Below are 20,971 nucleotides of genomic sequence, written 5' to 3'. Positions count from 1 at the left end.
TAGAGGGATGTCGATTTAAGTGGGAGTTCATACTTAATTTGATTAAATGAACTTAGTCTAAAAGTTGTCTTTATAAATATTGTAGATGTCCAACGTCAACCTCAACTTCAACGCATTCCTAGAGAAAAACAAGCTGAAAGATGATGGTAGCAACTATGCGGACTGGGTTCGCAACCTGAAGCTCATCCTTGAAGCAGCTAAAAAGGCTTATGTCCTTAATGCGCCGCTAGGTGACCCTCCCGCTCCCGCAGCAGCCCAGGACATTCTAAATGTCTGGCAAGCGCGGAGTGATGACTACTCTCTGGTCAGGTGTGGCATGTTATACAGTTTAGAAACGGGGCTCCAAAGACGTTTTGAGCAACACGGGGCATATGAAATGTTCCACGAGCTGAAGCTAGTTTTTCAAGCTCATGCCCGTGTCGAGAGATATGAAGTCTACGACAAGTTCTTCAGCTGTAAGATGGAGGAGAACAGTTCTGTCAGTGAGCACATACTCAAAATGTCTGGGTTACACGGTCGTCTGACTTCACTTGGAGTCGAACTTCCGGATGATGCTATCATTGACAAAATCCTCCAGTCTCTCCCACCAAGATACAAAGGCTTTGTTCTTAACTACAACATGCAAGGGATGGAGAAAACCATTCCCGAGTTGTACTCGATGCTCAAGTCTGCAGAAGTAGAAATCAAGAAGGAGCATCAAGTGTTGATGGTCAACAAGACCACTAGTTTCAAGAAAGGCACGGGTAAGAAGAACTTCAAGAAAGACGGCAAAGCTGTTGCCGCGCCCGGTAAGCCAGATGCCGGGAAGAAGAAAAAGAACGGACCCAAGCCTGAGACTGAGTGCTTCTATTGCAAGGGAAAGGGTCACTTGAAGCGGAACTGCCCCAAATACTTAGCGGACAAGAAGGCCGACAACGTTAAAGGTATATGTGATATACATGTTATTGATGTGTACCTTACCAGCGCTCGTAGTAGCTCCTGGGTATTTGATACCGGTGCTGTTGCTCACATTTCCAACTCAAAGCAGGAACTGCGGAATAAGCGGAGACTGGCCAAGGACGAGGTGACGATGCGCGTCGGGAATGGTTCAAAGGTTGATGTGATCGCCGTTGGCACGCTGCCTCTACATCTACCGTCGGTATTAGTTTTAAACCTTAATAATTGTTATTTAGTACCAGCTTTAAGCATGAACATTGTATCAGGGTCTTGCTTAATGCGAGACGGCTACTCATTTAAGTCAGAGAATAATGGTTGTTCTATTTATATGAGTGATGTGTTTTATGGTCATGCTCCGCTGGTGAATGGTTTATTCTTGATGAATCTCAATCGTGATGTTACACATATTCATAGTGTGAGTACCAAAAGATGCAAAGTTGATAATGATAGTCCCACATACTTGTGGCACTGCCGCCTTGGTCATATCGGCGTTAAGCGCATGAAGAAGCTCCATACTGATGGACTGTTAGAGTCTCTTGACGTTGAATCATTTGACACATGCGAACCGTGCCTCATGGGCAAGATGACTAAGACTCCATTCTCAGGAATAATGGAGAGAGCAACCGACTTATTGGAAATAATACATACTGATGTGTGTGGTCCAATGAACGTTGAAGCTCGCGGTGGTTATCGTTATGTTCTCACTCTCACCGATGATTTGAGTAGGTATGGGTATATCTACTTGATGAAGCACAAATCTGAGATGTTTGAAAAGTTCAAGGAATTTCAGAGTGAGGTTGAGAATCAACGTGACAGAAAAATTAAATGTCTATGATCTGATCGTGGAGGAGAATATTTGAGTCACGAGTTTGGCACACACCTAAGGAAGTGTGGAATCGTTTCACAACTGACGCCGCCTGGCACACCGCAGCGCAACGGAGTGTCTGAACATCGTAATCGCACTTTATTAGATATGGTACGATCTATGATGTCTCTCACCGACTTACCGCTATCGTTTTGGGGATACGCATTAGAAACTGCAGCATTCACTTTAAATAGGGCACCATCTAAATCCGTTGAGACGACACCGTATGAACTATGGTTTGGCAAGAAACCTAAGCTGTCGTTTCTTAAAGTTTGGGGCTGCGATGCTTATGTGAAGAAACTTCAACCAAAAAAGCTCGAACCCAAAGCGGAGAAATGCGTATTCATAGGATACCCTAAGGAAACTATTGGGTATACCTTCTATCTTAGGTCCGAAGGTAAAACCTTTGTTGCCAAGAACGGATCCTTTCTAGAGAAAGAGTTTCTCTCGAAAGAAGTAAGTGGGAGGAAGGTAGAACTTGATGAGGTGATTACACCCCCTCTCGAACAGGAAAGTAGCGCAGCGCAGGAAGTTGTTCCTGTGGCGCCTACACCGACTGAAGAGGAAGTTAATGATGATGATCATGAAGCTTCGGATCAAGTTACTACTGAACCGCGAAGGTCCACAAGGGTACGCTCCGCACCAGAGTGGTACGGCAACCCTGTGATGGAAATCATGTTGTTAGACAACGGTGAACCTTCGAACTATGAAGAAGCGATGGCGGGCCCAGATTCCAACAAATGGCTTGAGGCCATGAAATCCGAGATAGGATCCATGTATGAGAACAAAGTATGGACTTTGGTGGACTTGCCCGATGACCGGCGAGCCATAGAAAATAAATGGATCTTCAAGAAGAAGACTGATGCAAACGGTAATGTAACCGTTTACAAAGCTCGACTTGTCGCAAAGGGTTTTCGACAAATTCAAGGAGTTGACTACGAAGAGACTTTCTCTCCCGTAGCGAAGCTGAAATCAGTCCGAATCATGTTAGCAATTGCCGCCTTTTATGATTATGAAATTTGGCAAATGGACGTCAAAACAACGTTCCTTAACGGGAACCTTAAGGAAGAGTTGTATATGATGCAACCAGAAGGTTTTGTCGACCCTAAGGGTGCTAACAAAGTGTGCAAGCTCCAGCGCTCCATCTATGGGCTAGTGAAAGCATCTCGGAGTTGGAACATTCGCTTTAATGAGGTGATTAAATCGTTTGGGTTCATACAGGTTTACGGAGAAGCCTGTCTGTACAAGAAAGTGAGTGGGAGCTCTGTAGCTTTCCTCGTACTATATGTAGATGACATATTATTGATGGGGAATAATATAGAGATGTTGGAGAGCATAAAGGCCTATTTGAACAAGAGTTTTTCAATGAAGGACCTTGGAGAAGCTGCATACATATTAGGCATCAAGATCTATAGAGATAGATCGAGACGCCTCATAGGTCTTTCGCAAAGTACATACCTTGACAAGATATTGAAGAAGTTCAATATGGAAAACTCAAAGAAAGGGTTCTTGCCAGTTTTGCAAGGTATGAGATTGAGTAAGACTCAGTCGCCGACCACGGCAGCAGATAGAGAGAAGATGAGTTCTGTCCCCTACGCTTCAGCCGTGGGCTCTCTAATGTATGCCATCCTGTGTACCATACCTGATATAAACCTTGCCATAAGTTTGGTAGGGAGGTACCAAAGTGATCCCGGTACAGAACACTGGACATCGGTCAAGAATATCCTTAAGTACCTGAAAAGGACTAAGGAAATGTTTCTCGTTTATGGAGGTGACGAAGAGCTCGTCGTAAAGGGTTACGTCGACGCTAGCTTCGACACAGATTCGGATGACTCTAAGTCACAAACCGGATACGTATATGTGTTGAATGGTGGGGCAGTGAGCTGGTGCAGCAGCAAGCAAGAAGTCGTGGCAGCATCTACATGTGAAGCGGAGTACATAGCTGCTTCAGAAGCGGCTCATGAAGGAATTTGGATGAAGGAGCTCAGCACCGACCTTGGAGTGGTTCCAAGCGCGTCGGGTCCTATGACACTCTTCTGTGATATCACTGGAGCCATTGCCATAGCCAAGGAGCCCAGGTTTCACCGGAAGACGAAGCACATCAAGCGCCGCTACAACTCCATCCAGGACCATGTCCAGAGTGGAGTAATAGATATTTGTAAAGTACACACGGATCTGAATATTGCAGACCCGTTGACTAAACCTCTTCCACGAGCAAAACATGATCATCACCATAATGCTATGGGTGTTCGATACATCACAATGTAACTAGATTATTGACTCTAGTGCAAGTGGGAGACTGTTGGAAATATGCCCTAGAGGCAATAATAAAATGGTTATTATCATATTTCCTTGTTCATGATAATCGTCTATCGTTCATGCTATAATTGTATTAATAGGATACAGTAATACATGTGTGAATGAATAGATCACAATGTGTCCCTAGCAAGCCTCTAGTTGGCAAGCTCGTTAGTCAATAGATGATCATGGTTTCCTGATCATGGGCATTAGATGACGTTGATGACGGGATCACATCATTGGGAGAATGATGTGATGAACAAGACCCAATCCTAAGCCTAGCACTAGATCGTATTGTTCGTATGCTAATGCTTTTCTAATGTCAAGTATCTTTTCCTTCGACCGTGAGATTGTGCAACTCCCGGATACCGTAGGAGTGCTTTGGGTGTATCAAACGTCACAACGTAACTGGGTGACTATAAAGGTGCACTACGGGTACCTCCGAAAGTGTCTGTTGGGTTGGCACGAATCGAGATCGGGATTTGTCACTCCGTGTGACGGAGAGGTATCTCTGGGCCCACTCGGTAGAACATCATCATGAGCTCAATGTGACTAACAAGTTAGTCACACGATGACGTGCTACGGAACGAGTAAAGAGACTTACCGGTAACGAGATTGAACAAGGTATAGGTATACCGACGATCGAATCTCGGGCAAGTTCTATACCGACAGACAAAGGGAATCGTATACGGGATTGATTGAATCCTTGACATCGTGGTTCATCCGATGAGATCATCGTGGAGCTAGTGGGATCCACCATGGGTATTCAGACCCCGCTGATGGTTATTGGCCATAGAGGTGTCTCGGTCATGTCTGCGTGTCTCCCGAACCCGTGGGGTCTACACACTTAAGGTTCGATGACGCTACGGTTATAGGGAATTGTTATACGAGGTTACCGAAAGTTGTTCGGAGTCCCGGATGAGATCTCGGACGTCACGAGGAGCTCCGGAATGGTCCGGAGGTAAAGATTGATATATAGGACGGATGGTTTCGGACACCGGAAGTGTTTCGGGCATCACCGGGACCACCGGAGGTGGTCCCGGGGGACCACCGAAGGGGGGAAACGACCCCGGGAGGTAAGGTGGGCCAAGTGGGGGTGGGAACCAGCCCCTAGGTGGGCTGGTGCGCCTCCCCACTCAGCCCATGGCGCAAGGGAAAGAAAAAGGGGGGCAAACCCTAGGCCAGGTGGGCCTAAGGCCCACTAGTGGGTGCGCCACCCCCTCCTCCCCCTCTGGCCGCCACACCACCCATCTGGGATGGCTGCCGCACCCCCTAGGGTGGTAACCCTAGGGGTGGCACCCCCTCTCCCCTTCCCCTATATATAGTGGGCACTTTTGGCCTTTGGAGGACACCATTTTCTCTCTCTCTCGGCGCAGCCCTGCTCCTCTCCCTCCTCCTCTCTGCCGGCGCTTGGTGAAGCCCTGCCGGGAGACCTCGTCTCTCCACCGACACCACACCGTCGTGTTGCTGGACTTCTTCCCCAACCTCTCCCTCCACCTTGCTGGATCAAGGTGCGGGAGACGTCACCGGGCTGCACGTGTGTTGAACGCGGAGGTGCCGTTGTTCGGCACTAGATCGGAATCGCCGCGAGTACGACTCCATCAACCGCGTTCTAGCAACGCTTCCGCTTAGCGATCTTCAAAGGTATGAAGATGATCTTACCCCTCTCTCGTTGCTGGTCTCTCCATAGGAAGATCTGAACATGCGTAGGAATTTTTTTGAATTTATGCTACGTTACCCAACAGTGGCATCCGAGCCAGGTTTTCTATGCGTAGATTCTATGCACGAGTAGAACACAAAAGTTGTGGGCGATGGTTTGTCAATTTTCTTGTCGTTACTAGTCTTATTCTTTTCCGGCGGTATTGTGGGATGAAGCGGCCCGGACCGACCTTACACGTACGCTTACGTGAGACTGGTTCCACCGACAGACATGCACATCGTGCATAAAGGTGCACTACGGGTACCTCCGAAAGTGTCTGTTGGGTTGGCACGAATCGAGATCGGGATTTGTCACTCCGTGTGACGGAGAGGTATCTCTGGGCCCACTCGGTAGAACATCATCATGAGCTCAATGTGACTAACGAGTTAGTCACACGATGACGTGCTACGGAACGAGTAAAGAGACTTACCGGTAACGAGATTGAACAAGGTATAGGTATACCGACGATCGAATCTCGGGCAAGTTCTATACCGACAGACAAAGGGAATCGTATACGGGATTGATTGAATCCTTGACATCGTGGTTCATCCGATGAGATCATCGTGGAGCTAGTGGGAGCCACCATGGGTATCCAGACCCCGCTGATGGTTATTGGCCATAGAGGTGTCTCGGTCATGTCTGCGTGTCTCCCGAACCCGTGGGGTCTACACACTTAAGGTTCGATGACGCTACGGTTATAGGGAATTGTTATACGAGGTTACCGAAAGTTGTTCGGAGTCCCGGATGAGATCTCGGACATCACGAGGAGATCCGGAATGGTCCGGAGGTAAAGATTGATATATAGGACGGATGGTTTCGGACACCGGAAGTGTTTCGGGCATCACCGGTAACGTACCGGGACCACCGGGACCACCGGAGGTGGTCCCAGGGGACCACCGAAGGGGGGCAACGACCCCGGGAGGTAAGGTGGGCCAAGTGGGGGTGGGAACCAGCCCCTAGGTGGGCTGGTGCGCCTCCCCACTCAGCCCATGGCGCAAGGGAAAGAAAAAGGGGGGCAAACCCTAGGCCAGGTGGGCCTAAGGCCCACCAGTGGGTGCACCACCCCCTCCTCCCCCTCTGGCCGCCACACCACCCATCTGGGATGGCTGCCGCACCCCCTAGGGTGGTAACCCTAGGGGTGGCACCCCCTCTCCCCTTCCCCTATATATAGTGGGCACTTTTGGCCTTTGGAGGACACCGTTTTCTCTCTCTCTCGGCGCAGCCCTGCTCCTCTCCCTCCTCCTCTCTGCCGGCGCTTGGCGAAGCCCTGCCGGGAGACCTCGTCTCTCCATCGACACCACGCCGTCGTGTTGCTGGACTTCTTCCCCAACCTCTCCCTCCTCCTTGCTGGATCAAGGTGCGGGAGACGTCACCGGGCTGCACGTGTGTTGAACACGGAGGTGCCGTTGTTCGGCACTAGTTCGGAATCGCTGCGAGTACGACTCCATCAACCGCGTTCTAGCAATGCTTCCGCTTAGAGATCTTCAAAGGTATGAAGATGCTCTTACCCCTCTCTCGTTGCTGGTCTCTCCATAGGAAGATCTGAACATGCGTAGGAATTTTTTTGAATTTATGCTACGTTACCCAACAGATAACCCCGTAGCAGATAACTTGTCTAGGTTGGAGAACGTTCTTGATGACCCACGACCTATTGATGATAGATTTCCCGATAAGCAATTTAATGTCATCAATGCTTCACGTAGTGCACCATGGTATGCTGATTATGCGAACTATATCGTTGCCAAATTCATACCACCTAGTTTCACGTACCAACAAAAGAAGAAATTCTTCTTTGACTTGAGACACTACTTTTGGGATGATCCTCACCTTTATAAGGAAGGAGTAGATGGTGTTATTAGACGTTGTGTACCTGAACATGAACAGGGACAAATCCTACAGAAGTGCCACTCCGAGGCCTACGGAGGACACCACGCGGGAGATAGAACTGCACACAAGGTATTGCAATCAGGTTTCTATTGGCCCACTCTCTTCAAGGATGCCCGTAAGTTTGTCTTGTCGTGTGAAGAATGTCAAAGAATAGGTAATATTAGCAAACATCAGGAAATGCCTATGAACTATTCACTTGTCATTGAACCATTTGATGTCTGGGCTTTGATTATATGGGACCTTTTCCAAAATCCAATGGGTAGAAGTTGTTGATTACATCACTAAGTGGGTAGAAGCTATCCCCACTAGTAGTGTTGATTACGTCACTTCTATGAAGATGCTGAAAGAAGTTATCTTCCCTAGATTTGGAGTCCCTAGATTGTTGGAAATATGCCCTAGAGGCAATAATAATTAGTTGTTATTATATTTCTTTGTTCATGATAATCGTTTATTATCCATGCTATAATTGTATTGATTGGAAACACAATACTTGCGTGGATACATAGACAAAACAGTGTCCCTAGTAAGCCTCTAGTTGACTAGCTTGTTGATCAAAGATGGTCAAGGTTTCCTGGCCATAGGCAAGTGTTGTTACTTGATAACGGGATCACATCATTAGGAGAATCATGTGATGGACTAGACCCAAACTAATAGACGTAGCATGTTGATCGTGTCATTTTGTTGCTACTGTTTTCTGCGTGTCAAGTATTTGTTCCTATGACCATGAGATCATATAACTCACTCACACCGGAGGAATGCTTTGTGTGTATCAAACGTCGCAACGTAACTGGTTGACTATAAAGATGCTCTACAGGTATCTCCGAAGGTGTTCGTTGAGTTAGTATGGATCGAGACTGGGATTTGTCACTCCGTGTGACGGAGAGGTATCTCGGGGCCCACTCGGTAATACAACATCACACACAAGCCTTGCAAGCAATGTGACTTAGTGTAAGTTGCGGGATATTGTATTACGGAACGAGTAAAGAGGCTTGCCGGTAAAGGAGATTGAAATAGGTATGCGGATACTGACGATCGAATCTCGGGCAAGTAACATACCGAAGGACAAAGGGAATGACATACGGGATTATATGAATCCTTGGCACTGAGGTTCAAACGATAAGATCTTCGTAGAATATGTAGGATCCAATATGGGCATCCAGGTCCCGCTATTGGATATTGACCGAGGAGTCACTCGGGTCATGTCTACATAGTTCTCGAACCCGCAGGGTCTGCACACTTAAGGTTCGACGTTGTTTTATGCGTATTTGTGTTATATGGTTGGTTACCGAATGTTGTTCGGAGTCCCGGATGAGATCACGGACGTCACGAGGGTTTCGAATGGTCCGGAAACGAAGATTGATATATAGGATGACCTCATTTGGTTACCGGAAGGTTTTCGTGCATTACCGGAAAAGTTTCGGGCTCATCGGTAGTGTACTGGGAGTGTCGGGAGGGGTGCCAGAGACCATCAGGAGGGGTGTCACGCCCCAAGGGGTCTCATGGGCTATGGGAAGAGATAAACCATCCCCTAGTGGGCTGGAATAAGTTCCCACTAAGGCCCATAAGGTTTGAGAAGGAAAAAACACAAGGTGGAAAGAGTTTCCAAGTGGGAAGGTGGAATCCTACTCCAAGTAGGATTGGAGTAGGACTCCTCCACCTCCAATTTCGGCCAAACCTTTAGGTTTTGAGGCTGCCTCCTCCCCTCCCTCCCTCCTATATATAGTGGGGTTTTAGGGCTGATTTGAGACAACTTTTCCAAGGCAGCCCGACCACATACCTCCACAGTTTTACCTCTAGATCACGTTTCTGCGGAGCTCAGGCGGAGCCCTGCTGAGATTAGATCACCACCAACCTCCAGAGCGCCGTCATGCTGCCGGAGAAATCATCTACCTCTCCGTCTCTCTTGCTGGATCAAGAAGGCCGAGATCATCGTCGAGCTGTACGTGTGCTGAACGCGGAGGTGCCGTCCGTTCGGCACTAGATCGTGGGATGGATCGCGAGACGGTTCGTGGGACGGTTCGCGGGGCGGATCGAGGGACGTGAGACGTTTCACTACATCAACCGCGTTCACTAACGCTTCTGCTATGCGATCTACAAGGGTACGTAGATCGGAGCACCCCTGCGGGGGTTAATCTTTCGGAAAGCCGTGCCCGCGGTTATGTGGCAACTTGGATATTTTGTTAACATCCGGTATTAGAGAACTTAAACATAAACTAATAAAACTGCCAACTGTGTGCGTAACCGTGACTGTCCCTTCGAAGGTCTCTCTTCGATCGGGAACACGGTGGGGTTATGAATGCCGTAGGTAGGTGTTCAGGATCACTTTCTGATCAAGCAATCCCGACCGTTAGCATAGACCACCTTCACTTCTCTTTTGTGTAAGTTAGCCACTTATTAGATCATAGGATGCAGCAGCCTGAAACACTTCATCCATTCCTTACCCAATAACATGACTAGTTCTGGCACCAAGGTCTTAGATTACCGAGTCCCCGTGACTCACGGATTCCTCCGAAACTCCCAGCAGGTACAGGTACCCCAGAGACAGATGATCCCGACGGCACCCAGCTGGCGTGGCAGTACGACGAGGAGACAGACCGCCTTTACGTGAACTATCCCGAGGACTGAGGCGTGGTCGTGATCGTGGGCCTGCAGCGGGTAGCATAGCATTTTTCTTGTTTTGTAGTCCGTACCGGAACTACCTTGTTTGTATCTGTGTTGTACTCTGTATTATTAATAAGAAGACAGTTGAATCCCAAATTGTCTACTTGTAATTATTATCTTATGCTATGTTTACTTGCTTGCGAAACGCTTAGATGCGCTTCTTTCCTATTTGGGGCCTCGACCCCCAGATCGGAAAGGACCGCATCTTGGTCGTCACATGTTATTGCTTAATAATACGTTTTATCTGATTAACGAAATTTACAGGATTCTTTAGCTTCAAATCTTGAGAAAGTTGTTCCTCAAGAACAATAAGGATGCAAATGTATACTTTCGTTCATCTAGGGATTCATGTATGTGCAATGTTGATCGTCATATATATGCATGTATGTTGATTGTATATATGCAACCTATTTAACAATGAAAATGATGCTTGTTTGATATATAATATGCAAATATATGTATGTATGCTTATGTATGGTGTACCACAACAAGTGGGTTGGTAGAAGTGTAGCACATCAAGCAACCATCCCAGTAAAACATCACCGATCAGTCTCTTTCGAACGGACGGTTAGTGATCTATTGCTCATAAGACGCTTGGATGAAGTCAGCATCGTCGGTTGACATGTCACTGTTTTTCACTATCACTGACTAGTCAATTGGCCAATTCGTGATAGAGCATTCACCCCTCACCCCGAGGCATCGACGGGTCAAAAACTTGGTTGTGATGATACAATATGGTGGATCAGTGTTGTTCAAATATGTAGCAGTGACCGCCATTCATCTTGAACATCCAATCACATGTTGGTTCTCGATTAACATTCTTGTTTTCATCAATGATCATAAAATGCCTTATCTAATCCGAGTTAATATGTAAACCTATAGGTGAACTTCTTGTGTGGTATCTAAAAGGTTAGCAAGCACTCCAATATCATACCATATCCTCATCCACACTCGCCCCCACCCCCACCACCACACACTAGTTAGTTCATTACACTCTTCCTTCACTTAGCCAATGAATAACGTTTTTGTGACCACCACACGTTAAATGTAAGAAAGATAATAATGTGGGAGCTATGGTAGCATCACCGTCTTAGATAGGGCGCCCGAATCGAGGAAAACTATAACCCCATTCGGTAGGCCAGGGCGTGAGCAGAGAAAAATTATGTGTCGTTTCGATAGATGAGGGCCTCCCTACACTGCCTTATTCCTATCTTAACGTTGATCAAATAGTCACGTGATTGTTTAATGGTAGATAATGCATGTCCGCTACTGCCAGCACCCGCGTACAATGATGCTAGCATAAGAATGTCACATGTGATAAATATTAGGACGAAAGGGAGAGAAATCAGAAAAAACACCGCCTTCTCGTAATCAAGAGATAATCTCTTAGCAACGGTATCTCCCGTTATAGTCGTGTTTAATAATTATTAAGAGATACTACGACGAAACGATAACCCATTATACGTCATGTTTTTATTGCCATCTCTAGAAGATGCGACGAGTTTAAGATAAGACTACCTTATCAAACACCGTGTTATGTCCTCATAAATTCGAATTTTAGAGAGGCACGGAAAGGGAAGTGCGCGTCATCGATGATAAGTTCCGACGTTAAATGACAATTTTCCAAATCGTCACACCGCAGCCGGGCCCCGGGACAGCAGGGCGGGTGCTGGAGACCAACCACGGCCAAGGTCCAGACACGGCTAACCTCCGCCCCAGATCGGGAAAAAACCTGCTCCTTTTCATTCATCATCGTGAGCCCAGAGTAAAAAATCGCAGGCAGCCGCATTTCCGCACGCCAAGAAAAAGGAAAGAAAACGAAAAGTAAGTACTGTAAATAAATAAATAAAAGGCAGAGCGAACCGGGGCGGCACTTAACCCCCAACCTCCCTCCGTCTCCAGGCCCCTCCCTCCTCCACAGCAGCAGCAGCAGCAGCAGTTGGTGGTAGGTGCGCCTCCACGAGCGCCTCCCCCCCATCGCCTCCTACCCCCGGGCCGTTGGCGGAAGGAAGCGGGGATGGCGGCGCTGCTGGAGGCGGCGAGGGAGTGGGCGGCGTCCGTGCTGCCGCCGGAGCTGGCCGCGGCGGCGGGGGGCGACCCGCTCGCAGCGCTCGCGGCCACCGCGGCCGCGCTCGTCGCGGGGCTGCTCGTCCTCGCCTTCTGGCTCCGATCCGGCGGGTCCGCGCCGCCCAAGCCGCCCCCCGCTTCCTTCCGCCCGCCGCCCGTCAAGGTCGACGCCGACGACGCCGACGACGGCCGCAAGCGCGTCACCATCTTCTTCGGCACCCAGACCGGCACCGCCGAGGGCTTCGCCAAGGTCCGTCCGCCCGTCGCTGTCCGATCCGATCCGGCCCCGATCCCAAAGCCCGCCTGCTCTTTTTTTTTTCTTCTCTTTAATCAGCACGAGTGTCCCCCATGCCCGTCCCTTTTCTCCTTTGACCCGATTCCGATTCCGCCCCGGGCTGATTCAGTTTATGCCGCTATTTTATTAACTCGTGCCGCGATTTTGCTTGGCGCGTGCGTGCAGGCTATGGCGGAGGAGGCCAAGGCGCGGTACGAGAAGGCCGTCTTCAAAGTGGTGGATCTGGTAACTTGTCGTCGATCTGCTTGTTTATGTGTGTTGAGCTGCGCGTGAGCTGTTTCCGCTGGGGATTCTGAGATATGCCTGGAACACGTGCAGGATGACTATGCTGCCGAGGACGACGAGTACGAGGAGAAGCTCAAGAAGGAAACGTTTGCGCTCTTCTTCTTAGCAACGTGAGCTCTCTCCCTTTCCATACGTGGACTGCAGCTGAATTGCCCTCGCGAGCTCTTGCAGTTTTGGTTCCTAGATTGCAGCAGAATCGCGCACGTGAGCTCTCCCAGTTTTGGTTCGTAGATTGCAGCTGAATTGCACACGTGAGCTCTTGACGTTTTGATTCGTAGATTGCAGCTGAACTGCACACGTCAGCTCTCGACGTTTTGATTCGTAGACCGCAAACGAACGTCACATGTCGGTTCTTGGCGTTTTGATTCGTAGATTGCAGCTGAACTGCAGACGCCGGCTCTTGCCGTTTTCATTCGTAGATTGCAGCTGAACTGCACACGCCAGCTCTCGACGTTTGATTCGTAGATTGCAGCTGAAATGCACATGTCAGCTCTCGCCGTTTTGATTCGTAGATTGCAGCTGAACTGCACACGTCAGCTCTTGACGTTTTGATTCGTAGATTGCAGCTGAACTGCACACGTCAGCTCTCGCTGTTTTGATTCGTAGATCGCAGCTGAACTGCACACGTCAGCTCTTGCTGTTTTGATTCGTAGATAGCAGCTGAACTGCACACGTCAGTTCTTGCTGTTCTGATTTGTAGATCGCAGCTGAATTGCCCACGTCAGCTCTTGCAGTTTTGATTCGTAGATCGCAGCTGAATTGCCCACGTCAGCTCTTGCAGTTTTGATTCGTAGATTGCTGAATTGTCCATGTGGGCTCACACCGTTTTGGTTTGTAGATTGCGAATTGCCCCTTTTGTCGCTTCCGCCTTAATTCTGTAACCCACCTACCTACCTTTTATTGGAAAGTGCAACTGAAATGTATGCCAGTACAAAATTTATTTGAGATTCCAAAGGTACTTAAGACATTATAAGCCTACCATATGTGGAGTGTCTGTGTGCTTTTAACCCACCAGTGATTACTATAGTTGGCAAATGCATTCATTGTATATGAGTTGGAATTCTCTGCGGCAATAATTCTTACCAATAACTTGTGTGGATAATTATCTTCAATGACCACAGATATGGCGATGGGGAACCCACTGATAATGCGGCAAGATTCTACAAATGGTTCACTGAGGTTTGTGAAGTTTGTGGCGTCAAGATGTGCTCACTGTCCCTACAACATCTTATGGGGTTTCCTTTATTTTTTCACTGAGTCAGGGTAAGGAGAAGGAGGTTTGGCTGAAGGATTTTAATTATGCTGTATTTGGCCTTGGCAACAGGCAATACGAGCATTTTAATAAGGTTTGCTTCATTGATTATGCGATGTTACTGATTCAACAAAGGTTGATTTGTGTCATGGCAATTGATACTGAACTTATATGCTTGTAAATCTTAGGTTGCAAAGGAGGTGGATGAGTTACTGCTGGAGCAGGGTAAGTAATTCATGCACACTCTTTTCCAAGATATGGAAAGAATAGGGCACAAGTGCATTACCGTGTTGGAACATTTTATTGCAGTTGAGCGACAACACATTTCCTGACGTGGCAATTTTTGTTGCTAGACGCTTGCCATGTTTGATTTTTTTACAACTTAAATAGGAACATAATTTGTTTGGACTATTAGCTTAGAAACACTCTTTTTAGGGGTCAGTGGTTATGATGATAGCCTATATTGATGAATTGTGAAAAGGGTATTATTGGTTTGCTGAAGTGAGGATTTGCCATCGACATACCATCATATGTAAGGATGATGGAGGCATGGGGCCACCGGTCGGTGACACAGTAGGTTTTGTTTTTCAACTGGGGTGATCTTTGCGATAGCACTGACTACATAGCAATTCACCATGTTTAAGAGTCTGCTATGATACGTTTCTTACCCAGTGAGCTCATTGCACGATGTAGTAGTTAGTAGTTAAAACCTGCATATATCACATTTGTTGGAATTTCTCATTGCATAACAAGGTTCCACTTTTGTTGGATGCTTATGTGAGTTGATTCTTGTATCCATGATTCGCTTGACTTTTTCTGTGTATATTTAGGTGGCAAGCGTCTTGTTCCTTGTGGCCTTGGTGATGACGATCAGTGCATTGAGGATGACTTCACCGCATGGTATGAAAATGACGGATGATATAAACATGTTGCACCAATTTGTATGCTACATCCGCCATATGGGGACAAAAGTGGGCTGGATTATCTGTTTGGCTTCTTTTTTCTGTCTGCCAAATGTCAAGAGCCAGGCTTGGGTGCCAAGTCTTTGCTCAATTTGTTTGGATTTGGGTTGTACCTGTTTGGCTTGTTTCTGTGTCCACAAGATTCAGGCCTGTGGTGCCAAGTGTTGGCTTTGATTGGTATGAGTCTTGATACTGTGAATCTGGATGTTGAAAATGGATGCTCTAACAAACTCATGGTATAGAAAAATGGAGAGTTAGAAACTTGCATATGGGACATTGGTAGAACTTGCGTGTTATATCTGTAAGTAAGCTGCCAGTATATGTTCACGTAGTCACTTTCAGATGTTGCAATCTTTAACTTCCTTTTTTGACGTGTAAAATGGTAGCATTATTAACTTGCCTATCTATGATGTGATTATATATTAACATCAGGCGTTTGGATGAAACTATATATTGTTACCTGTTTCTGTATTATGTTGGTGGAATAATACTTGTGTATTTGATTTGTCAGTAAGCTAATTAAGTTTGATTCAAAGCCTAGATGATTGTGTCTATATATTCGTTTCATCTTTGTTATCATAATATATTCCATAAAATCGACTAGCATAACCATCTTGTTTATATTGCGAAAGTAGCACTAAGCAGTATCAAGGGAAAAAGCTTTTGGGCCCCATCAAGATTTCTGAAAGCCAGGATTAACTATCTGACGGTAAAATAACGATGTTTTGATAAACACTGACCAACCCATCCAAAGGCCACCAGGACACACCTTCTTGATTTAGTTATGGGTGTGAATTCCCTTTATTATTTCGTTCAAAATCTCGCCGTATTGATCATACCACTTTAATTTCACTATCATTTGTTACCGTGTATAAAGTGGTACTGCACAAATACTATATTATTATTCCTAGACTACATAGAAGCTCCATCAAACCATTTTCTGTGTGTAGGCATGCACTTTTCCTTAGTGTTATGTGCCAAGCAAGCTGCTGCTTGGATGTCACTTCTAGCAAGTATTAACAATTATTATGCTTGTAATGGATGATAGTAGTTTTATAGCAATACATTATTTCAGACATTTTTTAGTTGAATTTATATGTTGGGCTTGTGTAAACATGCTTTGTAAATGCCATTGCTATTTAATAGTTGTGCTACAGTACCTTGAGCGAGAATTGTTCTATTTCTTATGATTTGTAGGAAAGAACTAGTATGGCCAGAATTGGACCAACTGCTCCGTGATGAAGATGATACTACTGGTGCAACCACTCCTTACACTGCTGCAATACCTGAATACAGAGTTGTATTTATTGATAAATCAGACTTAGAGTTTGAAGATAAATCCTGGACACTGGCCAATGGCAACGGTGTTATTGATGCCCAACACCCTTGCAGGTATTCATATATCAAAATATCTACCTGCATCTTCCTTCTATTCAGTTATAATTAGATACTTACAATATTGCCTGTCGCGTTGTTGATTGTCAAGGTCCAATGTTGCTGTTCGGAAGGAACTCCATAAACCAGCTTCGGATCGCTCTTGTATTCATCTGGAATTTGATATTTCAGGCACTGGTCTTGTGTAAGTTTCTCTATCTCCATCGCGCAAAGTTTGATCCAAAATCTGTAAAATTTCTCAATTGCTTGTCCATGCGGTTCCATTTTAGACTATTCAGAAGCATTTTGTGAACCAAGTGCTATTTAGTGTTTGGTTTTCCAAACTTCAACTGTTGCATTTGTTTTTCCTTGTGTAGTTTTGATCTTTTATTTCAACTTAAATAAATGCAAGTATAGAAGCTTATATGCTTTTAAACTTTGTGCCAGGTATGAAACTGGAGATCATGTTGGCGTTTATTCAGAAAATTCTATCGAGACAGTGGAGCAGGCTGAAGCGCTACTTGGTCTGTCCCCAGACACACTATTCTCCATACATGCAGATGCCGAAGATGGATCTCCTCGTAAAGGCGGGGGTTCCTTGGCTCCACCATTCCCATCTCCTTGTACCTTACGAACTGCACTTCTACGATATGCTGACTTACTCAATTCGCCAAAGAAGGTCCTTGTGACTAGCTAACCATTTTCCATTAAAACTACTATTTTGTCTGGCAACCATCTGATCAATATTTGAATGCTATGTTCATCTCCAGGCTGCTTTGACTGCTTTAGCTGCTCATGCTTCTGACCCAGCTGAAGCTGAACGACTGAGGTTTTTGGCTTCTCCTGCTGGAAAGGTAACTTTTGTTGTTTGAAAACCTATATTGGCGGTGTTTTGACTGGTAGAGATATTCGTCACTGAATGGTATACTTGCCTAATGCAGGATGAGTATGCTCAATGGATAGTAGCTAGCCAGAGGAGCCTTCTTGAAGTTATGGCTGCATTCCCTTCAGCTAAACCGCCCTTGGGGGTATTCTTTGCAGCGGTAGCTCCTCGTCTACAGCCACGATTCTACTCCATATCATCATCTCCAAAGTATGTTTGTGTACTTACTTATTCTTCCATTTACTGCCCATGTTGCAAGATTGACCCGCAAGGTTGTAAAGCTCTTGTTTATTTCATGGGGGTAAATACACTTTTTTTTCCTGCACGATGCTTAAATTCTTCAACTCCCAGCATCGTGTGAAGTCATTTTGGAATGTGGACAGTGTCTTAAGCTAAACATATACTTTGTGTCCTGTCATTTGTGGTAATATTGGATGACATGGCTTATCTCCGTGATATTGTAATGCGCTTTTGATGATGGGACATCTGACAACTTAAATGTGCCACTGCAGGTTGGCTCCCTCTAGAATTCATGTAACGTGTGCATTAGTTTATGGGCCTACACCAACAGAAAGGATCCACCAAGGAGTTTGTTCGACATGGATGAAGGTAGGTTTCTCTGACCAATTTCAGTTTTCTCAACGCAAGAGTTTCTTACAGTACGATTTATTCATCCTCAATTGCCTACTTTGTAGAACACACTTCCACTGGAATATAGCGAAGAATGCAGTTGGGCACCGATTTTTGTGAGGCAGTCAAATTTTAGGTTGCCTGCAGATCCATCCACTCCCATCATCATGATTGGTCCTGGGACTGGACTAGCACCTTTTAGGGGCTTTTTGCAGGTTTGTTTTTGAAAGGAATCTGCATTCTCTTCACTTTATATTTTACATGGCCCTCATAACCTTATCTGTTCCTTCTTTCGCAGGAAAGACTAGCTCTAAAAGAATCTGGAGTTGAATTGGGCAGTTCAGTGCTCTTCTTTGGATGCAGGAACCGCGACATGGTACTGTTAAAAAACTAGCAATGAGACGGACCCATTTTATGGGTGTTGATAATTTGTGATTGATGGAATTCTAACTGAATGGACATATTGCAGGACTATATATACGAGGATGAGTTACAAAATTTCCTTCAGGAAGGGGCACTCTCCGAGCTAATTGTCGCGTACTCTCGTGAAGGACCAACCAAAGAATATGTGCAGCATAAGATGATTGACAAGGTTGGATATATACTTGGCGTTTTTGCTACACACTGTTCCTTTTCAACAGCTTCTGCTGGATGGTTGAACTCAACTGGATTTTGTTCTCTTTGTTTCAGGCCACCGAGATTTGGAACGTCATCTCTCAAGGTGGTTACATATATGTTTGTGGTGATGCCAAGGGCATGGCGAAGGATGTACACAGGGTTCTTCACACAATAGTTCAGAAGCAGGTAAGCAGAAACGTCATTTCCGTACTGCCTTGTGTTGTTTGGGTAGCTCTGCATCACTTGATGAGTTATATGGGAAAGAAAGTTGTTCTTATGATCACTCCTGAGTCCTAAAATTGCATATTGCTTGTTTCAGGGATCTTTGGATAACTCGAAAACCGAGCTGTATGTAAAGAACCTACAGATGGAAGGCAGGTACCTCCGTGATGTGTGGTAACAACACCCCCAGACAGGCATTGCTAGCCCTAGCGTCGTGTAGAAGTAAACAAGATGGCGTCTGTATGGGCATGGTGGATGCCAATCCCAATCGTGAGTTTCCTGCATCCATCCCATTGCCCCCGGCATTGGAGTTAATCGGTGTAATTCTTTGACATCTAACATGGTTCTAATATTTATTGTATGGATGGATGGTTGAAAGAATAAGTGCTGTTGTAGATTATTAGTAGAACTTAAAATACCCCTGAGAAAATTGTAGCGGGGGGATGTGAATCATACAGTTTGAGATGAGATGAGGACATATCATGTATACATTAAAGACCGCCCGCCAAAAAACAAATTTTGCATCTGGTTATAGAACAAGTGTCTAGGGCGCCATCATGGTGTTTGTGGTGGCTTTCTTTCATATTGTTTCTGTGGATTGTTGCACGTAACTACGGTTGCTGCTGCTGTTTAACTGAGCTTTGGACGCAAGAAGAAAACCTAGTTGTTCTATGGTTTAGAGAATGGAGTAGATGCTCGAGTGTTATGTGTCGAGTTATCGAATTGATTATCTATGTATTAGGTCATCATCAGTTTTTGAAAGAGATATATGGTCAGGAGTAGGTTTCAGAAGAAGACTTGTTGGGGGAGAATAGTAGATGAAAAATGACAGGGAAGAAGAGGACGCGTGTGACAAGCGAGGTAGCTACGTGAGACGATGAACGCCGTGGACAGCACGGTGCTGCCCGGCACGGGCGTCTCGGCCACAACATCCACATGACAGTCCAGTTGACCCTGGCAAGCTCCATCCATGTCCCTTTCAGCTGCCTTGGCCGTTTCAGCCGACCGAAAATCTCGCAGACTCCAAACTTCGGGTGGCCAGGCGTACTGTGACGCGCACGTCGGTCGTTGCCCCGAAACTCCTCGCACGCGCTACGAAAATTGCACCGGCCGACGACTGCAGCGCATAGGTTCCACAAAACTAAGGTGGTTTTTCTTTATCCAGGGACTAAGCTAAAAAGTCTCTTTTAGTCCCTAGGTAAAGAAAACAAGAGGGACTTTTTCTTAAGGGATTAAAAAAGACTATCGAAGAGACTTTTTTCTTTAGTCCTTGGGACTAAAAAAAAGTCGTAGTCTCTGGGAAAGAAACACCACCTAACGCAAAGTCTAACGCAAAGTCTGACTAGAGACGCCCAGTAGTATTTTGTTGCCGTAAATTGCAACCAACTTGACGAGGGCTTGATTTGACCGGGGACATGGACACCTTCATGTCAAACAAACAACCATGAGGTAGTTGTTGCCCTGGACTTTAGACTTATCAAACAGACAGACGAACAAAAACAACCTTGCCGTATATAGTCCCTAATGGAATCTTTAAAAAAATATGGAAATGAGGAAGTAGCTGTAGCTTATATGTGGCTTCGCCACTTAGTAGCATGCATGCCGCAGGCCCGCTACGTTAACTGTTGTGCTGCCTCCCCCTTGTGAACTGTGATCAAAGTGATACTACTTGTCTAGTTTGCTGACACACATCTGTTGACAGTGGGTTGGAGTATAGCTTCAAGGGTCGACAGTGCTACTAGCATGTTGAGAGCTCACCAACACGTAGCCTTTCTGCCTTCCGTTGTCTAGACAGTTCCATTACCATCACATAATAAACGATAAAACGAACCGCCAGGGTGTACGCTAACACTCGCAGCCCGTCCTCCTCCCGCTTAAACAAAATCATTGTCCCCTTCCCCTACATGACCTCCGTCTCCACTCTCCTCCAACTCCCAAAACAAATGCATGTGCAAACCTCTCCAGCTGGCCGGATCCCCTCACAACGTCACGTCGTCGCCCCTCCGCACGCCGGCCTGCAGGCCATGAAACGTGGTG

General features: G+C 46.2%; 1 protein-coding gene across 1 annotated transcript; it reads left to right on the top strand.

Annotated features, from left to right (window-relative positions):
* Window positions 1-12,220: 12,220 nt before the first annotated feature.
* LOC123428095 (NADPH--cytochrome P450 reductase-like) lies at window positions 12,221-19,466 on the top strand. Its single transcript, XM_045112258.1, has 18 exons — window positions 12,221-12,663; window positions 12,874-12,933; window positions 13,027-13,103; window positions 14,115-14,172; window positions 14,256-14,339; window positions 14,434-14,470; window positions 15,076-15,145; window positions 16,405-16,599; window positions 16,694-16,786; window positions 17,029-17,260; window positions 17,352-17,435; window positions 17,523-17,674; window positions 17,977-18,073; window positions 18,160-18,309; window positions 18,393-18,470; window positions 18,564-18,686; window positions 18,785-18,898; window positions 19,032-19,466. Exons 1-18 carry the CDS (start codon window positions 12,364-12,366, stop codon window positions 19,110-19,112), a joined length of 2,085 nt encoding a protein of 694 aa, XP_044968193.1. The 5' UTR covers window positions 12,221-12,363; the 3' UTR covers window positions 19,113-19,466.
* The last annotated feature ends 1,505 nt before the right edge of the window (window positions 19,467-20,971 follow it).

The sequence above is a fragment of the Hordeum vulgare genome, chromosome 2H (genome assembly GCF_904849725.1).
Source record: "Hordeum vulgare subsp. vulgare chromosome 2H, MorexV3_pseudomolecules_assembly, whole genome shotgun sequence".
In the NCBI taxonomy this organism is placed as follows: domain Eukaryota; kingdom Viridiplantae; phylum Streptophyta; class Magnoliopsida; order Poales; family Poaceae; genus Hordeum; species Hordeum vulgare.
This window is presented reverse-complemented; position numbering and strand designations above follow the sequence as displayed.